This window comes from Xenopus laevis, chromosome 9_10L (genome assembly GCF_017654675.1).
Source record: "Xenopus laevis strain J_2021 chromosome 9_10L, Xenopus_laevis_v10.1, whole genome shotgun sequence".
NCBI lineage: Eukaryota > Metazoa > Chordata > Amphibia > Anura > Pipidae > Xenopus > Xenopus laevis.
In genome coordinates, this window is record NC_054387.1 from 17,081,174 (window position 1) to 17,094,330 (window position 13,157).

General features: G+C 42.6%; 1 protein-coding gene across 1 annotated transcript in view; it reads left to right on the forward strand.

The window, feature by feature from the left end:
* The window catches only part of col9a3.L (collagen, type IX, alpha 3 L homeolog), a 32,851-nt gene extending 22,512 nt beyond the window's left edge, over positions 1–10,339 (forward strand). Inside the window, 13 exon segments of the mRNA NM_001093204.1 lie at positions 271–315; positions 592–645; positions 1,116–1,169; positions 1,970–2,023; positions 2,147–2,218; positions 4,534–4,569; positions 5,090–5,134; positions 5,485–5,517; positions 5,857–6,003; positions 7,958–8,012; positions 8,966–9,148; positions 9,267–9,344; positions 9,507–10,339. Of these exon segments, the coding sequence (NP_001086673.1) occupies positions 271–315; positions 592–645; positions 1,116–1,169; positions 1,970–2,023; positions 2,147–2,218; positions 4,534–4,569; positions 5,090–5,134; positions 5,485–5,517; positions 5,857–6,003; positions 7,958–8,012; positions 8,966–9,148; positions 9,267–9,344; positions 9,507–9,688 (1,038 nt within the window). The 3' untranslated portion in view covers positions 9,689–10,339.
* Positions 10,340–13,157: the final 2,818 nt, after the last annotated feature.

Sequence of the window (13,157 nt, forward strand, 5' to 3'; positions counted from 1 at the left end):
TCATACGGCATGAGCAGAGTGTGGCAGAACCAAACCAATTGCCGTTAAAACAACAGCACGTGTGCTGCAATACTTTATATTTACCCAGCAGCTTGTGCTGTACAGCTGTTCTATTTGCTGCACTCAATAGGCATTTCTCTGTAGGTATCCAATGCTGGTAAGAATGATATTGAGCAGGGTTATATGGCAAATATAGAAACACAACTCCCAACACAGCTGATACAGTTATTATACTGCCGGACTCTGACTTTCTTATCCGTGTCCTTACAGGGCCTGAATGGCAAAGCCGGGTCCAAAGGAGAGAAGGGCCAGTTGGTAAGTACCAGGCTTTTATGCTATGGGGATTGTTAGTTGCTCAGACTGGAAACCTTAATGGGCTGCAGCACTCACTCTTCTTACAGACCTGCCGCATCCGTGTCCCCTCCCTGCTGGGGATATAATGGCTCTTTGTTCCATAAGGCATAGGCAGTGCTGCATCAAAGAAAGACCTAGAGCTCTGAGCTGGGCGCTGGGTTCCTGTGAATGGGAGGCAGTGTTTGAAGGCCGGTTGGGGATTTGATTGCTTTAACCTGAGTGCATTTACTTTTACAGGGAAACCCAGGAGAGCTGGGAGAAGCAGGACCCTCTGGAGAGCCAGGTATCCCCGTATGTATCCCCCAAACACCCTACAAACTTGTACCTGGTGCTGAATGCCACCTCTTAGTGGTAACTAATGGGAAGTGGTATCTTAGGAGCAGCAGCTGATAGGGAAACTTTATTTCACTTAACATTTGTTGCAGGCTGGTAAGGCATCAATGCAATTGGTCATTTTCTTTTTTAGTGGTTTCAGAGTTATTTGCTTTCCTGGCGTTGCCCATCTCCAGTTTGAAAGTTTAGCAGGCAACCAGTAAAATTATACGAATGTGACCTTCCTCTTTAATAATCATATTAACTCTTTGTTGCCCATCACACATTCTAGATCCATGGTGTTATATATATGTGCAAAGGGTTATTAGATCAGAATCCCATCTAATCGTAGTTACAGAGAGAAATACAGGAGGATCCTGCCTGTGCCCTTTAAGATGAATGAATCAGACTGCGTCTTACTGACCAACACCATGGATTTTCTGTTACAGGGTGAAGCTGGACCCCCTGGAGAGCGAGGGGAGGCAGGACCCAGAGGAACTGCTGTAAGTTTTTATGTTACTTCTCGGAGATTGTTTTTGTTTATAGTGTCTGCACTTGGGGATAATAGAACAGCTGTTCATTTACAATTCCAAGTGTCCTAGAACTTTAAAACCTTCATGATGGTGATCTATAATTTTAAAAGGGAGACCTACAATTTTAACATGAAAGTATTCACAAGAATGATCTAGAACTTTACAAGAGAGAGAGACCTGGATTTGCAAAACTGTGACCCCAAACATCAGACTAGAGAGAAGCATATAGTACCTCACAATACGGATCTAGAATGCCATGAAAGAGACCAAGAACTAGATCCTAAAACAGGATATTAACAATAGCTATATATACCTGCAGAAGAGAGAGACCTAGAACTTCAGCAGAGTGACAGAGAATATTAGAAAATAAGTCGTCCCTTACAATAGTGAGACCTTAAGCCTTAAGCAATCAGTGGATATTTAAAACTTTACAAGAGAGAATTAGTTCTTCACAGTAATGATAAAAACTTTACAAGAAACCTATTCTGTACCTTCAAATAAGTAATACTCACAAGAGTAAGACCTTGACCTTCACAAGATAAACCTAGAACTTGATATGAGTATACTGGAACTTTGTAGTAGTGCTATGTTATCTGTAACTAGATTGCTCATCTGGTTTGGGGGCCAGGCAGACCCTGAATATGGTGTTTATTCTACATGGTCACATTTTGAAGGGACAAAAAGATAGAACCCTACCTGATTGGCTGTTAAGCCCCTTGCAATTGAATGGGCCTGTCTCAGTGACACCATATTGATCTTTCTTTTCTCAGGGTGGTGTTGGTTTACAGGGACCAATAGGAGCTCCTGGAGTCCGTGGATTTCAGGTCAGTATTTCTGGAATAAGAGCCAATATAGAAGTCCCTGTGCTGGTCCCCATAGGCACAAGAGGAAGACATGACTGTGACTTGTGATACTAATGTCCCCTGTCTGTCCCTTCTTTATCCCAGGGAATTAAAGGCAGTATTGGAGATCCTGGCTTGCCTGGCCCAACTGGAATTCGAGGTGGATTTGGAGAGCGGGTAAGTACATAGTCACTTGCAAAACTCATGGGAGATGTACAAGGACAACCCCAGATATATGAATATGAGGCCACTCCCATATTACTGAAATGCAGTTCCCAGCAGGCCCTGAGAGCCTGTGGCAACTGTAGCAGCATCTGGAGAACTACTGACCTCCTGTCCTTGTACCTGTGATGGGAGGATCTTACTTAATATCTCTCCAGCAAAATATAACTCCAGGTTAAAGGGCAAGTATCCCCCAAATATATATATAAGTATTGAACACGTCAAAGTTTTTCTCAGTAAATATATATATATATATATATAATGGGGCTATTGCCATGTAATTTACACCAGATGTAGGTAACACCCCAAGTAATCCACACATACAAAGAAGCCAAAACAAATAAATCCATAAATTAAGTTAAGTGGAATGACAAAGGGAATAAGTATTGAACATGCATAGAAAAGGAGGTGCAAAAAGGCATGGAAAGCCAAGAAACCTGCTGAAATCTGTCAGTATTTAGTAAGCAATCCTGCCCCCTATCAGTGCAAATGAATATCAGCTGGTTTAGTACTATTTGATGGCCTATAAAAAGGTTTCTCATTACCAATGTATCACACAAGAAGCATCCCATGATGGGTAAAAGCAAAGAGCTCTCTCATGACCTTCATAACGTTATTGTTGCAAAACATTCTAATAACATTGGTCACAGACCTATTTCTAAGTTCTGAATGTTCCAGTGAACACCGTTGGGACCATTATCCGGAAGTGGAAAGAACATAATTTCACTCTAAACCAGCCACGACCACATGCTCCTCGCAAGATTTCTGACAAACGAGTCAAAAGAATAATCAGAAGAGTTGTTCAAGAGCCAAGGATCACTTGCAGAGAGCTTTAGAAGGACCTTGAAATAATTACAATAAGTAATGCGCTCAACAGACATGGCCTCAATGCAAGCTCACCATGCAAGACTCTACTGCTGAAGATAAAGCATGTTGAAGCTCACATTTGGACAAGCCAATGACATTCTGGTCTCTTCAGGTGAGACCAAAATTGAACTCTTTGAATATTATTGCACACACCATGTTTGGAGGAGAAATGACACTGCACATCACCCCAACTTCATATATTTGAAGGAAGGATGAATGGAGAAATGTAACGGGACATTCTTGATAAGAATCTGCTGCCATCTAGCAGGATTCTGAAGATGAAATGAGGGTGGACATTTCAGCAAAACAATGATCCCAAACACACAGCCAAGGAAACTCTCAATTGGTTTCAGAGAAAGAAAATAAAGCTTCTAGAATGGCCCAGTCAATCACCCGACTTGAATCCAATTGAAATTCTATGGAAAGAACTGAAGATCAGAGTTCATAGAAGAAGCCCCTGGAACCATCAAGATTTGAAGACCATTTGTGTGGAAGAATGGGCCAAAATCACATCTGAGCAATGTATGAGACTAGTTTCTCCATATAGGAGGCATCTTGAATCCGTCATTACCAACAAAGGCTTTTCTACTAAGTATTAAAAACATTTCAGTACAAATGTTCAATACTGAATTTCCTGTGTCATTCCATTTTATTACACATAACTTAATTTATGGAGTTCTTTGTTTTGATTTTTTTTGTATGTGTGGTTTACTTGTGACTGACGTCTGGTGTAAATTTCATGTCAAAAGCCCCATTAGAAATATATTTACTTAGAAAACTGTTGACGTGCTCAAGACTTATTTTCTTTTCCATAGAGCTTCATGGAAAAGACCATGTGCTTTCTGCAGATTCCAGGGTTGTAAATACATCATATGTGACTGTGGGTCCCCCAGACATGGCAGGGCCCTAGTTTAATCAGCAGGAAAACTATTTTCATGAAAGCTTCATGTTCCTGGTAGATTCTGCATTGGGCTATGGCTAGGTGTCCCTTGCTGAGCCAGTTGGGTCAGTAGAATGTGATCCCACTGTGCAGATACCAGAATACAGAGAGGGGGTCAGGGGCCTCGGGTCAGTATCACACTGAGGCTGCAAACTCTTCCATATATACACCTATAAGGCCTCTAATCCCACAATGAAATCTCCAATTAGTCACCAATTAGAAGAGCAGTGCTTGGCGCCAAGCTGGAGTCACAATAGGAGTGCAGCGTGGGAAAGAAATATGTTCAAGTCTGGACTGGGATTCAAAATAGGCCTAGGCATTTCAAGTACACAGAGGCCCCAACAGCCCCCCAAATAAATCTATGGCAACTTACAGCAGCCCCTCTGGCATTTGCCAGAACCCACAGATTGCCAGTCCAGGTCTCAATTTGTCAACATCTCATTCTTGTCTTATTCTTTCCCAGGGTCCTATTGGAGCTGCTGGTCCCAAAGGTAACCAGGTGAGTACTGAGAGGTTTCAGAAGAGACCCCCTTTCCCTGATTCAAAACTGCAACTACAATTCCAAGTTACTACCCCTAGCAAGGATTTGGGGAGTTGTAGCTGGTATTTGCAGCAGGAAACCATAATTTATATACAGAAAAACCATAACAGCATTACATGCTATACTGAGAGCCTGTAGCCATTTTGTATTCTAGTTAGGGTTGCCACCTTTTCTGGAATAAAATACCGGCCTTCCTATATATTTACCTTTTTTCCCTATTAATAACATTGCGATCAACCATCATTTTTACCGGCCAGGCCGGTAAAATACCGGCCAGGTGTCGACCCTAATTCTAGTGAAACCTCTGGGGTATGAGAGCAACCCCATATCATACTGCCATACCACCCAAAGGATTCTGTATATATGTAGCCTCCATGTTGTACAAGAGGCCACAGTCCGTGCTGCTACTTTGAATAAATACAACCCCTTGTTTCCCCTGGCCTGAGTGTGTAATGAAGGATTTCTGCTTTCTTCCCAGGGACTTGCTGGATCTGATGGACTTCCAGGGGAGAAGGGAGAGATGGTGAGTCTCAGGGGCCTCCTGCTGGGGCTATAAGGCTTGAGATATTGTAGCACAGAGAAAAGGAACACTGTTGCTTCCCCCCTTTGGGCTGTAATTATTGTGATTAAATGTATTACCTTCAACATGCCTAGTATCATGTTATCCCAATATCCTTATAAATTCCAGTTGGGGTACACTATCCCCCTTATTATGTTTGTTTATTAACAGTATTCCTCCTCTCCTAATCTAACGAGTTTGCTATCCTGGTTCTGTCATTAATCCATTTGCCTCACATTACCCTGCAATCCTGGCATATACCTAAGTATTGACCCCTGTATGTGAGATGTGACATCTTTCTTTTTCCCCCCCAGGGATATTTTGGCCCAGTTGGACAGAAAGGAGAGGTAAGTTTTGTAGAACATTATTTGCTGAATTATCCTCATGTTGAGCGGCAGCAGAGTGTGTTAATGTTGTGCCACCAAGTAGGAAATTATATTCTGTGCAGTTTGTATAATAGGATATTAAGATATTAGTTAGTATAATAAGATAGTATAATAAGATATAATTAGAGACAACATCTGATTGGTTATGTGCTACTTGGGAGGCTTCAGCATGTCAGTGATTGGCTCCTGAATATGTTCAGGCTGGTTGTGGACTCCAGGTTCTGCTGGAACCGTCTATCCCAGGCCATTTTGAATCTCCTCCATGATTTCATCTTTGGTATGTGCATTTCTCTATTCCAGCCAGGTGTGCGAGGTGAGGCCGGACCTAAGGGAGTGGCAGGGCCCAATGGTACTTCAGGTGTCCCCGGTGTCCCTGGTCAGCCAGGACCAATGGGCTTCCAAGGAGAACAGGGCGTCCCTGGAATTACTGGAAAACCTGGTGTTCCTGTAAGTATTGGGTCTCCCTAATTGTGTTTGGCTTGAAAAATAAACAGAAAGAAGTCATTTCCCTTTAATGTTGCCTTTAACCCTGTCTGGGCCATGTGTTTCCAATGCCTCTATTAGTGGGCTGAGAGCAATCTTTTAATGCCCCCACCCACACCCAACATCAGGGACTTGTTTAGCTGAGAGAGGAAACAATTTCCTTCCCCTTCTTTCTTTTTATCCACATGGTGCTGCTAATGTGAATGTACCTACTGCCCTGCACTAATAGTACAAGTATATATATATAATACACAAAAGCCATGAATATCCTGTAAATGATATCCTTATAAATGGTGAGTTCTGATGTCATCAATTATAAACGGTGAGTTCTGATGTCATTTCTGTCACATGACTCACTGAAATTTGTGTATTATAATAAATAAAGTACCCCCAGTTGTAAAATATGAGGATATTATAAGTTACCTTGGAGTTCCATGACCTGTATAAAACCACTCGGCCTCCGGCCTCGTGTTTTTATATGGTCATGAATCTCCTCGGTAACTTATAATATCCTTATATTTTACAAGAGGGGGTACTTTATTCACTATATACATATATATATATATATATATACACACACACACACACCCAGGGACAGCTCTGCATGTGCATTTATAGCATATTTAATCTTCAGTTTGGCCATTTCCCTATGAAACAAACTATAAACTACAGTATATAGGAAATAAAGTACCCCCTGTTGCAAAATATAAGGATATTACAAGTCACTGAAGAGTTCCATGATCACATAAAAGCATGAGGCTGAATGGGGAGCTACAATTAATTGGCAAAAACATTTCGGTGCAGATGGTCAGCCATGGCCTTCATTCTTCCTATCATATATTTCTTTTGTGAAGTCTGCATCAGAACGATGTTGCTGAAATGAAACTGTCTGCCGTTAACCCCCTGCCTTCCAGTTATTATTCTTAATTTGTTCGTAACGCAGAAAACAGTCTCCTCTGCATTTTGTTTATGGTGATCCCTTCCTCTGTCCTTGGACATTGGCTTCTACTATCCTAAAAACCTAATATAAGTAATTTTTAAAAAAAATTACTAAAAAAAAATCACATTTGTACCACCTATTCTTCTGCAGAGAAAACTCTTGCTTGAGTTTGCCTTAGCTATACACAGTTAACTGTAGATTATAATAAATAACACCCCCTGCGGCCTTGTGCTTCTATATGGTCATGAGGTAATATAATATAGTGAATAAAGTCCCCCCTTTTGTAAAACATAAGGATATTTTTAAGTTACCGAGGAGTTTTTATACAGGTGATGGAAGTCCAAGGTAATATCCTTATATTTTGCAAGAGGGGGTACTTTATTCACTATATTATATAACTTCATGACCATATAGAAGCACAAGGCCGCAGGGGGTATGTTATTTATTATAATCTACAGCAGTGTCGGACTGGGACACCAGGGGCCCACTAAAAGACCTTAGATCAGGGGCGCACTCTCAGTACTATTATAATTCCTCTCCTCACTCAACCTCTATTCTGCTAGTCTCTTTTCTTTACATACTATAATCTGTTATTCCACCTATTTAGTCTCTTTGTTCTCATAGAAATAGGGAATGGCCATGAAATAGGCCAAATGTTTTGAAGCAGGAGGGCCACTGACACCTGGGCCCACCGGGAGTTTTCCTGGTATCCCTATGGGCCAGTTCGACACTGATCTACAGTTAATATTAGGGATGCACCGAATCCAGGATTCGATTCGAATCCTTCTGCCAGGCCGAACCGAATCCAAATCCTAATTTGCATATGCAAATTAGGGAATGGAAGGGAAATCGTGTGACTTTTTGTCAAAAAACAAGGAAGTAAAAGATGCTTTCCCCTTCCCAACCCTAATTTGCATATGCAAATTAGGATTCGGATTCAGTTTGGTTTTCATTTTAGGCATCTCATTCTTTTTTCAGGGCAAACTGTCAAGTGAACAGCACATCAGGGAGCTCTGCGGAGGCATGATAAGCGGTAAGTAGGACTGATCACCTGCCAATACTCTGGCATTAATATCTGACTGTACAGCATTGAGTAAACAAGTAGCACTATATACATACAAATATTTATACACACAATATAGCTTTAATGGGTTGAAAATTCAGTTCTGAAGCTGCAGTGCTCCCTGTTCTCCAGAAGGTGGTGCAATTGGGTTCTTGTGTTGCCTGTATGAAGGCTTGATTCCTGGTACCAGTAGTAACCCTTGTCTGAGCAGTGCAGACAGCTTTTTTTTCAGTGGGGTTACTGATATCAGAGCAGCAGGCTCAGCAGTATGTTTGGGGCTGCATTGTGTGCTTCGTAAAGGGAAAAAATATATTTTTTCAAAACACACCAGTTAATAGTGCTGCTCCAGCAGAATTCTGCACTGAAATCTGTTTTTATCTAATTTTGAAATATGACACGGGGCTAGACATATTGTTTGTTTCCCAGCTGCCCCCAGTCATGTGACATGCTCTGATAAACTTCAGTCACTCTTTACTGCTGTACTGCAAGTTGGAGTGATATCACCATTCTCCCTCTCCCCCCAGCAGCAATGGGAAGGTAACCAGATAACAACTCCCTAACACAAGATAACAGCTGCCTGGTAGATATAAGAACAACACTCAATAGTAAAATCCAGGTCCCACTGAGACACATTCAGTTACATTGAGTAGGAGAAACAACAGCCTGCCAGAAATTAGTTCCATCCTAAAGTGCTGGCTCTTTCTGAAAGCACATGACCAGGCAAAATGACCTGAGATGCACCTACACACCAATATTATAAATAAAAAAAAATACACTTGCTGGTTCAGGAATTAAATTTTATATTGTAGAGTGAATTATTTACAGTGTTAACAGTGTCATTTAGAAATAAAAACATCATAATTATCATGACAGAATCCTTTAATGAGAAGTTCTCTGGAAAATCTCTTATGTTTCTCTTCCAGACCAAATTGCACAGCTAGCTGCTAATCTCAGAAGGCCATTGGCTCCCGGGTTGGTTGGACGTCCAGGTCCTGCTGGACCCCCAGGACCCCAAGGAGCCTCAGGTCGGACAGGACATCCTGGTTCTCGTGGTCCTCCTGGATATAGGGGTCCAACTGGAGATCTTGGGGATCCTGGTCCAAGAGGTGAGGAAGAGCTGAATGCTATATTCTGATTGGTGTAGAGATGAGATTATGATAGAAAGATGAGCCTCGGAATAATAAGGTGACATGAAAGTCTGATGGGTATTTCCTTCTAATCTAGGGAACTATGGTGAGAAAGGAGACAAAGGATTGGTTGGACGAGGAATTGATGGACCATTCGGAGACCAAGGACCACAAGGTAAGTTATAGGACAAGTCAGTTGGGTATAAAAGCAAAGCATGTCATTTTAGGGCTCCTCTAGATTTAGGGTGATTCTATGACTATAGAGGGGTTATAGGAGTCCCACCATGTCCTTACAGTAATGCTTGTGATTGGCTGATTTGTTGCTTTGCCTTCTCAGGGCCACAGGGAGTATCTGGCATAAGCAGAGATGGAAGAGACGGGGCACACGGTGAGGCCGGATTCCCTGGAGAACCTGGAAGAGCAGGAACAATAGGGGCACAAGGTACTCCCGGAATATGCGACACATCAGCTTGCCAAGGTGCCGCCGCTGCTGGGAAATCGAGTGGCAAGAATTCCTAAGCCGTTCCAGAATCCGACCAATTGGAGCTGAATTTTTACTGCAGTGCCTGGGTGCCCACATCTGGCCCGACCCTCACAATTATCCGGAGACAGACGATTGTTTAACCACAGACATTACGAGGGGAGACTTTCAGCGTCCCACCAGCTGCACCAACAATGGCAACATCTGATAGAAATATCCTAGAATTTAATTTTTTTTTTTACTGTGTAAGTGTATGTTTAACCCGACCTCCCTTGTGTGTTACCTCTATGGAAAGATCGCCCCGTTCCCTATAGACTCACCCCTGTACTGGATTTGCCCCAATATCTGCTCACAAAGGCAACACAAATACTGAGCCCCTCACTAGAGGTAAGTGTATAGAGAACTGCCCCTGGACTACAGAAATAGGAAATAAAAAGCAGCGTGAATCTTTATCCCCCTGAGGGATTTCCAGCCGTGATCATGTAGTGGAACATGTAGTGCGTGTAATAACATCCTGTCCTGTCTCAGCACACGCCAATCCCGCCCTTGGGGGGACAAATAAAACAGCTGCACCCTTGTGAATATCCAGGAGTTACATTTAGTATTTATTTTGGTGACTTGTATGTACAATAAAGCCTGTTGCGCCACCTGTTGGAATGAAAGAATAAAGCCACTTCCAGTCCACACAACAGAAAACAGATATTTGCAATTTATTAACAACCGATCACATACACTGAGCCACTGGTTGTGCCTGCCATTATACACCCCCAGAAATGACTGGAACCCCTCCCAGACACTTATGGGGCCCTTTCAATGTATCATACAGAGGGAAATGGCACTAGTTCTCTATCAGCTTTCCTGGTTCAAAGTATATTTGGATAAAGTAAATTCACACACTTGGGACAAAGATCATGGCTCAGAGACATAGCATAGCAATAGCATAGAACAAACAAGTACATGGAAAGAAACTACCCCCTGCCCTTAACTCTGCCGCCCCCCTACACTGTCCCCCTGCACTTAACTCGACCCCCCACTAAAAAAAATCGCAAGATGTTCGATTGAATCCCACTAACCGCATGATAATTTCGAAGGATTGGTTTCCTAAAATCGGTCATTCGGCAAGAGAAATCTTTGCGTCTATGGGGACCTTTAGAAAAAACTCATTGCAGTTCCCCACCCAGAACCTTCTGCCCTCTGCGTCCAGTTCTGCAATCAGGGGGCACCGGGGTACAAGTGTACCGGGCACAGGCCTGAAGGTGGTGCTGAACTTTTCGAAAGAGCCTCTCTTGACATCGCCAAACCGTGCCACCTCCTTCCGAAGGCCTGAACAGCCGAAATGCAGAAGTGCAGAAAAGTCGAACAGCCGAAGTCCTGAAGCAGCAAAAAGACCTAAAGTCACGATAGGAGGCAAAGACCTGAAGCCATGAGTTCAATTCTACTGAACACCAATTTTTTTTTAACTTGTAAGGGGGGAGGGCCTTTGATGCCAATGTTTTTTTAAAAAAAAATATTCTTTGGGGCCCCAATGTTCTTTTTTTAAACTTATGGGGGGCACTGGTCACCAATTTTTTTTTAACTCTGACTGCCAATTTTTTCTGACCCCCCACCTTTTATGGGGGGCCCTGGCACCACAGTAGGTCCTGACCAATGTCGGACTGGCCCCTTGGGATACCAGGAAAACAAGGTGTCAGTGGGCCCTTGTGCTGCTAAACATTTGGCTATTTCTATGAGAACAAAGAGGCCAAATAGATAAAATAATAGATTATAGTGTGTAAAGAAAAGAGACTAGGAGAATAGAGGTTGAATGAGGAGAGGAAGAATAATAGTACTGAGAGTGGGCCCCTGGTATAAGGTTTTTGAGTGGGCCCCTGGTGTACAAGTCCAACACTGTCCTGACCATCAATAGCTTTTTATAACTTGTGTGTGGGGGGAGTTACCTTTTTTTAGCGCTGATGTCTGTGCGGTCTTTAACTGTGGTGTGGAGTGGGCGGGATCTGGGTCGGTTGTACGGGGCCCCGTGATTTCTAATGGCGGCCCTGTCTACGTCCAATACAGCAGACCAATCCGTTTTCTCAGGCTGCATTTAACCTTCAGACTGTTACCTCTACAACTGACTGCAGAATACACACTGTAGCTAAAGGGCCCAAAATATAAAAAGTGCTGACCCATACATGGGAACCCCCTAATTCTCAGCGCTCCTACCCCCCACTTTCACGCAGCGGTGCTCAGGAAAGTTCCTACTGCCACCCCTTGTGTCTGTTTGGCTGGTTCTGCCTCCTGCTGGTAACAGAGAGAAAATGCCCCGGGGCAGGGAGATTTCCTGGTGCCTGGCTGCCTCCAGTAGTGGACAGGAACTCCCAGAAGTCTTTTCCTAAAATATAAAGGGAAAGCTATAAAGGATTATTTGGATTTGGATGTTGCACGTGGCGGATGAGGGTCACCAAGCTGTAAGATAAAGGCAAAGTCAGTCCTGCTGAAATGATTAGAGGGGTAGAATCTGGGAACAGATCCTAAAAGGGAAGTAAAGTGTAAAATAGAATAAGGCTAGAAATGCTGTATTTTGTATACTAAACATAAACATGAACTTACTGCACCACAAGTCTAATCAAACAAATGATTTATGCTTTCAAAGTTGGCTACAGGGGGTCACCATCTTGTAACTTTGTTAAACATCTTTGCAAGACCAAGACTGTGCACATGCTCAGTGTGGTCTGGGCTGCTTAGGGATCGTCATCAATTATCAAAACAGTCAAATAATATCTGCCAGAAGCCGATACAGCAAGACTGCTTAATAATCAGAATATGCAGACTGCATTGTCTGTGTTGTCATGTAATCTAATGTGGATTTTATAGTTTTTGTATAAACTTTCTCCAACTGTGCAGAACCAGCGGCTGCAGCAAAATAATCCTCCAAATAGAATCCCAGTTTATCTGTTTAAATCTGGCTCCATGATCTTTGTCCCTGCAGCTGGAGTTGGAAACAGTAAAGGGGATGTAGAGGCAAAAAAAAATAATCCAATATAAATTTCTACAGTCGCTGACTGCTCTACAGGGAAACAAACAAAGCTGCTTGAGTTCTGCATGGCTGGGAAGTAAGGCGGGGGCTCCCCCTGATGTTCATAAGTATGATTGTTTCCCTGCAGAGCAGTTAGGGAATTTCACTGCATACGGTCAGGTTTCTTATAAAAACGTTATGAAGATTCCAAGCAAACCGCACTTACTTTATAGTTTACTTTTCCGAGGTATGGGTGCACGTCAAATAACCTGTTCACCAAGGTTATAACTTGAACACGTTTCTTTCCACAGACAACACTCCAAATTCTTAATTAAAATTCGCCTTTATTTAATTCATCTTGGGGCAGCATAAGCATGCAACGTTTCGAGTGGCACTCCACTCTTTATCAAGCATAAAGCCCACCATTGAAGCACATGGCCTTCTATAGCATGGGGAATACTGACCCCTAGCTGTCATCAAAGGTTGTACTATTCAATTTTCTAAAATTTAAA